Source organism: Euprymna scolopes, chromosome 14 (assembly GCF_053919585.1).
Source record: "Euprymna scolopes isolate OS-2025 chromosome 14, ASM5391958v1, whole genome shotgun sequence".
Taxonomy (NCBI): Eukaryota; Metazoa; Mollusca; class Cephalopoda; order Sepiida; family Sepiolidae; genus Euprymna; species Euprymna scolopes.
Window position 1 is genome coordinate 68,782,776 of NC_136495.1, and position 10,965 is coordinate 68,793,740.

Genomic DNA, 10,965 nt, shown 5'->3' on the forward strand with positions numbered 1-10,965 from the left:
CAGGTGTTTGTAGGTGTGTGTATTGAGAGGGGGTGGATAAAAAGAAAAAAAATTTTTGGTAGGAAGGTAGGCTTGAAAATAAATATTAAAAAAAAAAACAAAGAAAAACAAAAACTAAAACAATGAAAAAAATTTGGGAAGGAGGTAGGCTCAAACCTGATGGGAGGGGGGGGGGGCGTCGGTACCCGTAGGTGTGTATTGGGGGAGGGTAGATCACAAAAGAAGGCTCGAATTAAAAAGACAAACAAAAAAAAAACAGCAAAAAAGTTTTGAGGGATGTAGGCTCGAACCTGAAGCCTTCAGGTTAATAGTCTGATGACATACCAGGAAGCCAACATTTTGGCCAATACACCCCTGACTCTTTTTGGGTACATCTTTTCTAACCTGTGAACCTTCTAGTTGAAATTGTGTCTCTTTTGTTGGACTTAAGAATTTGGCTGAAATTTTGAAGTGAATGCTTTTAATCCCTATGGATAGATTGTTCTCATCAGTCATGGCTGGTTATTAATTTAATATTATAGCTGATGGAATAAGAACAATCTACACCTGTCAATTAAATGATCACTTCAGTTTGATATAAAAAAGTTTGTCTAGAAGATTCTAAAGAAAGTCGAAGGTTACATTGGCTGTGAGAATAGTTCAAATAATACAAAAGTTTTAATAGAAGTCATCAAATGGTAGGTTTTTAATTTACGATAAAATTCTATCTTTTTAAGATGTTACATTGTTAAAATAATAGAAAAATATTTTCTAAATAATTTAAAAAAGCAATATTTTCCACCAATGCTATACATGTTTTTATCGTATGACAATGTGCAGATTCACTTAAAAAAAGTTTGTTTTTTTTAATCATTATCTTAGGCTCATTCAAAACAAACAGATAAATGATTAAACAATGAAACTTAGCTATTCATTTCATTGCTATTTAATGAGTTAAAAAAAAAAATGGTTTTGAGTTTTGTTTAAAAAAGCCGAAACTTTCTAACGTCTGTCAAGGAGGTTATATTACACAATATGCGTGTCAGCAATTTCACATGATAACTATGGCACCATCTTTGTACAATTTTATTGGTGATAGGTCATCTGGTTCAGAGGATTTGTCCAAAAGTGGCAATGTTGCCCATGTCTATCAGAAAATACTAATGATTTTAAAATTTATGGAAAATTTTAAAATTGTACTTTGGTGGAGATTTGTGTTTAATAAGATCTTCACTTTTGAATTATTAAATGATGTTATAGATAAAACAAAATAAATTTCTTTTTTTATAATATAATGATATTTAGGTATTTATAGAATAGAAAACCAAAGATTACTTGAATTTTTGTTATAATCTCATCCACAGAATGCACAAAATATAACTCTTTAGTGTGGCTTGACAAGCATGTTTTTCAAGCTGATTTTACAAACTGGGCGTTTTTGAAATCTACACAGTATAAACACATTTCTTTCTCTGTGTGTGTGTATATATATATATATATATATATATATATATATACATACGCAGATACACAGGTGCCTAAATCTTACCCATTAAGTCATTTGCACAAGCTATATATATCTATATATATATATATATATATACACACACATATTGTGCAAAAGTTTGGACGAGTAGACAAGCTGATGTAGAGATTCTTTATATATCTAACATCATTTTTATTATTATCTCGACTAGATCTCACGGCATTGACCATTTATGCGATTTCGATAGGATTGGGCTCTATTACATTTTGAGAATAATGCGTGCAACATATTTGAATAACACATTTCTATGGATTGGATGCCATTGGTTGGTTGAATGGTCATCAAAGTCTCTGGATTTGATTCCATTGATATTTTTTATCTTTTAAGGAAATCTTAAATTAGTGATTTACTTCCAAAACTTCATGGACATTAGAAGATAACATCACACAAGAAATTAAAATCATAAAGGGAAATAACTTTTGTTAAAAAATATGTAAAGATCATGTGTTATTTGAGCGAGAAAGTGTTTGGAAGAAGGTGGATATTAATTCAAACACTTATTGTATATTGTTATATAGTAAATTGTTTATGGGTCCAAACTTTTGCACCATCCTCTGTGTGTGCACATATATATTTGTGGATATCTTGTGTTGATAGAAAAAATAAATTAGAGTTCTCAGTTGTAATAGAAGAGTGGTGTATGTACTTTATTTACATACAATGCGATTAAGATTCCATCAAATAGTCCATTGGTTTCATGAGACAAAGTCTACTAGTCCAAAGTCCTAGTAGAACAAAAAGTCTGTGTTCATCAGCTTTTAAAATTGTAAATAAGGAAGAGATCATGGATTCTTATTTTCTATTTTAAAAGCTAATGAACATCCTGGCTTATTGCACTAAGGCTTTCGACTAGTAGTGGGTTTGTTTTATGGAACTTGTGTACTATTTGATGGAATCTCAACTTTATTCTTTGTTTTTTTTTTTTTTTTTTTAATTTTATTTTATTTATTTTTTTTTTTTTAAACAAAAAAAACTTAAATTGAGCTTATTTTCATAAAAATTGTTATTTTTATGAAATCTTGGTTCTGCATCTGTTCTTCGTAATCTTCGTATCATTTCTATTGCCAAAAGAAACTGTTGAGAATTTTCCAGGTTGTGTCTTGTGCATGCTCGATAAAATTTAATTTAAATGTCGTACATGCCATTGTGAGTGTCTTACCTGTGCACAGGTGTTGAATCCCATTTCGTCTCCTTTGTTACCTGTTGTCTAGCCTTAGACCTCAGCTCACCAGCGTCCATCACAGCACAGTCGCCGCCTTCTTCCTCATCAGCAACCCCGGGGGCAGCGGGCAGTGGCACTGCCTCCTCCTCGGCTACCATGTCAGCTGCGGTCCATTCTTCTGAGACCAAACTATCGTCAGCCACCACCCCTACAGGCATTGGCCATCGTAATAGCACAATTACACGGGCGTCTAGCACTATACTGGCTCCCACGTTTAATGGAGGTCCATGTAAGTTGATTATTGATACTCTGAGTGCATACATATATTAATACGATATAAATGTGTTTAAATTCCTCTGTGTGTCTGTATGTGACTAATAGTTTGAAGATGAGCGTACCTGCTATTGTCTTATTTGATAGATGAATGCGTTTCTCAACAAGAGAATCTGTAAAGAATTATACTATATTTTAATATGAATTTTTTTCTTGTAACCAGTTTTTAACATGAAGAAAAACCTGTGGAATATTTGTAGCGAATTCAAATTGGTTCTTCTCCAGAATTTCCCCATATATTAAAAAACAAAAATAAAGAAAAATCTAGAGATAATGTAGTTTACTTAAAGCATTGTCTAGTGTGTACATAAAGATCAAGGTAATTTATAGAAGTTAATACAATGCAGAGGTGTAATGGATAGACACAAATTTAAGCAAACAAAGACATGATGGTGAAATAAACTATGCAGATTCACCCTTTATTAATACAACATATGTGTATTTTTAAAAATATTTTATACCTGCATTGTGTTTTTACTCGTGTTAGTATGATCATGTGAAAGTTTGGTATTGTATGATGTTTCAGAAATTTTCCTTCATCGGATATGTTTGACTACAGTTCAAATGTGCATATGGTGAAATGAAAAAGCACAGTATGATATATGGACTCATAATGAAAAAAAATATCATTTAAAAAATTATGTAAATTGATCAAGTAGTTTTTATAAAGAAACTCATTTTTAAGTGATTAATGGGAATTTGTGTGCATTACAGCATAAATCTAGTGTGAATTATTGTTGAGTTATCTTCCTTTGTTTCAATTTTTTTTCAAAATTGGTGTGGAGGGACAGTCACTCCTGATATTCATAAAATTTTATTTTATTTATAAAAAATGAAAGTATTTGATCAATTTACATATTTTTTGGAATATGCTATTTTCATTTTGTCCTGGGTATGTACATCATGCAGAACTTTATTTTGTGCTTTTCAGTAGAGGGGTATTCTGAACAAAGACCTTTTTAAATTGGATTTGAATGAGAAAGTAAAATTTAATTTATAAACAAGCGCATGTATTTTCTTAATTAGCAATTCTGTTTTTTTATTTTTATTTTCAACTTTAAATTAGAAACAAGTTGTGATGATATTAAAGTTTTGATTTACAATTACTGATCCTAAATTATTGCTACTGGTTGTTTATAATCAGAAGCAATAAAAATAATTATTATCTACTTTAGTATTTAATACAAACACCTTTTGTTATAATTCTAATTTTCAGTATTAAGTTTGATTATGCGTAAGGGCATTTTTTTTTATTGAAATACTTTTTGTGGAAAAGTGACCGCGATTAAAAAGCAAAGAAAAAGTAAGGAATTGAAAAAAAATATTGTAGAAAAAAATCCTGTGTAAATTTTTTTTTCTAATTCCAAATTTAATTTAAAACGAATAATAATAAAAAAAATTACTTTTTAAAAATTCTTTTTAAAGTGTAAAGAAAATGTTTTATATAAAAATAAAATATTGATGTACTTAAAGTTCATGCTCCCTCCTCCTCATTAACTGCTCCATTTGTGCAGTTTTTAATGTCTATTTTGGTGTCTTCCTTTAGATCTCTCCTGTGAGAGTAAGTGATTATCAATTTATCATTTATTGTTGATCAATTTTGACTGATTTAAGATCAATATCGTTTTTCCAAAAAGAATTAAAACCAATCACTGTTATCAATTTTTTCGATGGATTTTATTATTAGTATTAGTAGTAAGCATATCCAAATAGACATAAAAAAAAACAACTTAAAATCATAAACGTTATCTTTGTGAAACTTAGAAGATGATAAAAACGTTAGCTCATCTAAATTTGACCACGTATTATCATCTGGATTGAATCAGCAAGATGTGTTCAAATCTACTAAGCACTTATATATTTTTATGAAAAGGTGTGGGTAAAATAGAAGTTTGTCGTCAATAAATTGGGTTTACTCAATCATAGGTACTGTTGAAGTATTAAGTAACTCAAAGGGTTGATATGCCATAAACAAATCAGATGAATAAATTTTTAAGTAAACAGCTTGATATTTCTAAAGCATTAATATTTTAAACCATTTTTTTTTTCTGAACTATGTGAGGAAATATTCTATTCATAATTTTTATATTAAGTTTTTATATCAATATTTCAAACTAGTTGGAAGTAATTTTTATTGACACGGTTTTATGATTTCAGAATTATTAAAAAAAAAAATTTTTCCTCGTTAAGCAGTGAATGTTTTTCAGTTGGCTTGAAACTGAAAAAGTGATTTAAAAAAAAAAAAAATGAAATATTGATCTTAAATTAATAGTAACAATAGATGTGTGTGGAAGATTGTAAAATTTAGTTTTAGTTTTCACTGATTGATTTTGGACATCTGCTACTAACAATGTTGTTTGAAGTCTGATTTAGTAATAGTACTACTAACCCATGGAACAGAATGTTGCATTTCTGAGAAAAAAGAAATTTTTATCTAGAATGGATTTAAACAAGAGGATAACAAGTCATGGATTGCATTTCGACTTTGACATCGTAACCATTGTTTTGAATGCTGTAGAAATACACAAAACTTTTATTTGAATTTAAATAATCCAGACGATTATTCTAATTTTTGTTATATTCTCAGCATTTCTAAATGTAATCCTCAACCTTTTTTTTTTTGATAATTTTTTTTTTTTCTTTTGAATATGGGAGCCTTTTAGTGGAAATAAAAAATCTGCGCAAAATTTTAGTGTTAATGAATGCTAATTTATTTGTGTGAATAAAGGCTTTAATTGGAATAAAAGGTTAACATGTTCAAAAAGATATACCTAAAGAAGGTCAAAGGTTACATCAGCCGAAATGCTTTGAATATAACAAGATGAAAATAGTTCAAAGGATAAAATACACATTATGAATCCTCATCTCAAAAGTCCCAAACAAAACTTTTGTTGAAATAGTTTTTACTATAAACTTTTTTTTTGTGCAGATATTTACAAGTTTAGATCTTAGCAATGTTTCATTACATGTCATTGGATATTATACTTTAACTTTGTTTTTCCCTCTGCTTCCCAGTTTTTCATTACTTTGCTTTATGACAGAATAATTGCATATATATGTTTATTATTAAATGAGGACATTCCAATTTTGTAAAAAAACATTCAGGTATTTCTAATTATGTAGAATTTGTAATGTACAATTAAGAAGATTAGAATGTTTGTATTTAATTTAGTAAATGAATAATTAAAAATATTTTTGACAGAAATGTTTGTTTATATTGTTAATGGCCACCCCAAATATTACTCTTTCTGATGTGAAATGCACCAAAGATTGTTATTGTTTTTTCCCCTTTCCAAATCAAATTGCTAAATCAAAAACAATTTTTCTATATACAAAAAAAAAAAAAAAAATAGCAAACCAAACACCATAAATATTTAAAGATATAAATAATGTGAAGAATAAGAACTTTCTTCAGAATTACTAGATTCAGCGGTACTTGTACAGTTTAATCAAGACATTAAAAAAATGAAAATATAGAAAAAAGGTTATATTGTACATATCCGTTATGGACTGAAGTTCTCCAAAACAAAACTAAAATTCACTTAATTTCATCAAGTAGAGTTTTGTTTTATTTTATTTACTTTTTTTTTTTTTACAGCAAAGAAATAATTTGTCATGATATGAGCAAAAGGTTCTATTTTTAAGAAGAAAAGCTAGTCTTAAGAATGGGGAGTGAGTGTCAGTGCTTTAAACTGAGCTATCTCCTCTGTGGTGTGTTCAAAATATTCAAAGATGGCTACTGTCAACGCACTGTAATAAAAACGTGTTTTTCCGCTGTAAAAAAAAAAAAAAAAAAAAAAAAAAAAAAACCCAAAACTACTCGATTAAATTAAGTGGAAAAAAAAAAAAAAAAAAAAAAAAAAAATCCCCCCCCCGGAGATCTTCAACCCAAAACGGATATGTACAATATAACCTTTTTTTGATATTTTCATTTTTTTAATGTCTTTATTAAACTGTACAAGTACCAATTCAACATTAAATAATCCCAAAAGGGTTGATATGTCATAAAACAATCAAACCAAATATCTCTAATTTTTACTCTGGCTCAGACTTTTCTATCTTCTGTGTCTTGATGACACTATCAAGAATTTGTCAATAACTATTCCTTTTTCTTAGGAGATGAAAGTTTAAACACTTAAAAATGGTTGTTGCTCAAAGAATTTTTAGTAGACTTATAATAAGAACTCATGGATGATTTTTCTTTAAACAAAAATCTGCTCTTATTATTATGTTTATGCACGTAAAAAGAAATAGGTATATTTTTGTTAAATTAGAATAATAGAAACTCTTTTAAACGGCATATCTTAGTCTAAAGTTTTGCTTGTGCTTCCAATTAATCTAGAATTGCTGCTGGAATAACCTGCTTTAGAAGATTTTCTTCAATTATGGTGCCACCAGTTATTTATATTTTATAGGATCTTTTTTTTTTCTATAAAAATGTTCTAAGAGTTTTCTCTAATAATAGGTTATTAGTATTATGCATTTCTTTTATGTATTGCTTTGTCACTTTGATCTCTTTGTAATTTGAACAAATTTAATTTAAAATCTTCCTGCTTTAATTTTTCGCTTTTTCCTTTTTAAACATAAATTGTAATTTTCTTTCAAATCAAAAATGCTTTGCAATTTATTTTTTTATCTTTTTATTGTTTTTTCAATACTTGCTTAAAATTTTGCCCCTCATATTTTTAATATTTTACGCTTTTTTCTTATCAGATACATTTAAAAATGAAAAAAACAAAAAAAAAACTGTAAATCTGTTTTATTTTTTATTGATTATTTATTCCTTTCAAACTGAAAGAATTTCTTTTTCATAACCTATTGAAGAACTTTAATTATCACTGATGATTTAGGCCTAACGGTTCCCAACCTTATTTTGCTTGTGGATGCACCTATAATTAAAAAAAAAAAAATCTGTTAGTAAAAATTAACAATGAATCAATTTTGTGGTATTCATAACATAAAATCTTTTTTTCATGGGCCCCCATAAAGTTTCTGTGGTTCCCTGGGGTATCATATGGACCCTTGTTGGAGATCCCTGATTTAGATTTAAATATTCAAAGACAAACTCTTATCAGAAACTGATAATTTTAAGTTAATTGAATTTGATTTCGATTGCTACACGTTTTTAGTTTAGTAATTTTACTTGAATAAATGTTGCCGAGATTATTTTTTTAATCATGTCATGCTTCAGAAATACAAAGATATTAAGATTTTTTTTCGATTAAATGATTTACATCTTAAGTATTATTTCGTAGCACTACTTAAACATTGCTTAATGAGTTCTTTACATGGAAGACGCATTGTACAAAGTTGTTTTATTAAAATATGGGTAATCTTGCAGTATAGTCAACAACTAAGAAATCCAAAATAAAATATACAACAAATAACTTGTACCAAACACATTAAAATTGAATTTTCTACCACTGATCTGTATACTTTATATATTTTGAAATTGTTTTTAAATGTTTTTCTTTCTCTTTTATTGTATTTCAAAATTGTATTTGTTGAAACCTTTTTCTTTCATCACACGAGAATCAAAATGGCAGATAGGCCATCTATTGTTGTTGATGCTTCATTCTTTAACAAAAAAAATAATGATCTACGATATTACTAACACTAAGTCCGAGTGGTACTTCTCTCTGGACTTAGTGTTGGGCTAAGTCATTTTTTAAAACTTTTATTTATTTATTTATGTTTACTATGTTTTAAGTCTAAAATTATCCAAAACTAAATAGCCATATAAAAAATAAAAATATCGGAGATAATAAATTTTATAACCAGTTTCCATAGTTTGAAAGTGTGCGAATCATAAATTAAATTTTGATGTGTTTGCAAGTTATTTGTTGTATTCCCTTTTTTTATTTTATTTTATTTTTTTTTATTTCTCAGTTAACTATATTACAAGATTACAAAAACATGATATAATATTTGTGTATCGCTAATATCTTCCAGATAAATCATCAGTTATTTTAAGTTAATTAATTTGATACACATTAAGCCATGCTTCTAGCTTTTTAGAATATCATTTTTTTTTTATAGTGTCTTTGTGTTATCAGTTAATTTGTATTATTCTGACGATTGTTTTCATCTTGAGTGTTATTTTCACAACATTTCAGTTGATTTAACCTCTAACTTTCTTCAGGTATATTTTGTAAAACTCTGGAATCTTTCTATAAAACTCTGGTATTTGAACAGAATTTTCTATTTAATCCATGGGGCAGCACTCATTCTGTCAGCCATGACTGGGTAGAAGTCCAAAGCACTTGTATTTTGAGTGTTATCCACTCTGAGTATTGAACCTTCAACTTTCAAAAGAGTGTAACTTACAACTGAATTTTACTAACTACTTTATTCATTACACCACAGGTCCTTGTAGAAACATTGTACAAATAACACTTAAGATTATAACAGTAGTCTGAATAATCCAAATAATATGAACTCTCAATCCTCATCCCCAAAATTTAGAAACATAATCAGTTAATGTTAAGATATCTTATATCTTTCACGTAAGCAGCTGCAATTAAGACACTTTTTATTTTTAATTGGAATGTATAGCATACAGATTAAAATCACATTGAAAAAGATTCTAAGAAATTAAAACAAAACGTGCAATGTTAAATCATCTTGAGCACTTACTAACTGCATATAACAGTAGCATGGTATTTAACATTTTGATTTTGTCATCAGATTTCACCTACTTTTCCTCCCGTTTTATGGTAGCCTTTGCAAATTATTAAATGTAATATCATGATACCATTGCGTGTACTGTAAGAAAAGTCAGATTTAGAGAAGAAAAAAAAAGCTAAAATAATTGATTTTAATTTCAATTTACCTACATTTTAAAAACAAACAAAAATTTTTTTTTTTTATAATATACTTAGCAGTAATGGAAAAAATATTACCTGTTTAAAATAAGGAGTTATGTATTTTTTAATTAGTTTTACAACTTAATTTTTATCATTGTATATTTTTACAGTAATATCATATAATAATATCTTTTTTTTAATTTTTTTTTTTAGGGACATCTATAAATTGCAAAGAAAATGTTTTAGTTGATTTTATTTATAAATTGAAAATAATTATAGAAAGTAAAAAAAAAGTGATGAGAGCAGAACATTTTTTGATTCCTAAATTTTTATTGATAACATTGAGGTATGGATCCTGTTAGTTTTAAACAATTTATTTTTATTGTATGATTTTTATTATTTTTTTATTTTTTATAGTAGAACGTTTCAATAATTGAAAAAAGGGTAATAAAATTTATTGGAGTTAAATTGTAATGTGTCTATGTAATTAGAAACTAGTTAGACAGACTCGGCATCATCTTTCCCGTGATTAAATTAACAAAAGAAACTGAAAATAAATGGGGAGGTAGTAAACATATAAAAAAACGATCACTCTTTTAATACACTACTGGAACTGTATTAAACCGTGTGCACTATTTTCATGATTTTTAAATGAAATTTAAAACTCCTCTCCATGTACTTGAGCAATTTTGTTTTTACTTGCTGTTTATCCTATGACAAAAATGATTAACATAACATTTTCCGTTATAGAATTCTGTATCCTCCACTAGATGACCTTTTGTCACTGACTGCATTTTACTTACATTTTCATGGTTTCAACTGATATATGACTTATATTTGATTCTTAATAAAACTTAATAAGAATAACAAGAAGCAATTAACTATCTGAAATAAATTAATAATATTGATTCATGAAGTGCATTAATTGCTGTGTTAAAAAAAGAAAAGAAAAAAAATATGTGCATATTTTTCATTTTAAAGCAAGTTGTCTTTTTCTTGAATTATGAAATGTACAGTTTGCTGCCCGTGAATATGCAAAAGGCTGGATATATTAATAATAAAAAAGCTATTAAATATCAATGATAAGTACAGAATTACATGGGTTTTAACTGTCAAATCAGTAAAAAAAAATTTTTTTA

At 27.6% G+C, this 10,965-nt stretch overlaps 1 protein-coding gene across 21 annotated transcripts in view; it reads left to right on the top strand.

Moving 5' to 3' along the window:
• The window catches only part of LOC145293059 (myotubularin-related protein 13-like), a 508,291-nt gene that overhangs the window by 440,654 nt on the left and 56,672 nt on the right, over positions 1–10,965 (top strand). For 12 of the 21 annotated variants that reach the window (XM_080139396.1, XM_080139398.1, XM_080139388.1 and 9 more), the window contains one exon: positions 2,737–2,976. The exons of the other annotated variants lie outside the window; for them this stretch is intronic. In XM_080139396.1, coding sequence (XP_079995522.1) covers positions 2,737–2,976 — 240 coding nt within the window. The remainder of the gene's footprint in view (positions 1–2,736; positions 2,977–10,965) is intronic. 21 annotated transcript variants of the gene reach the window in all.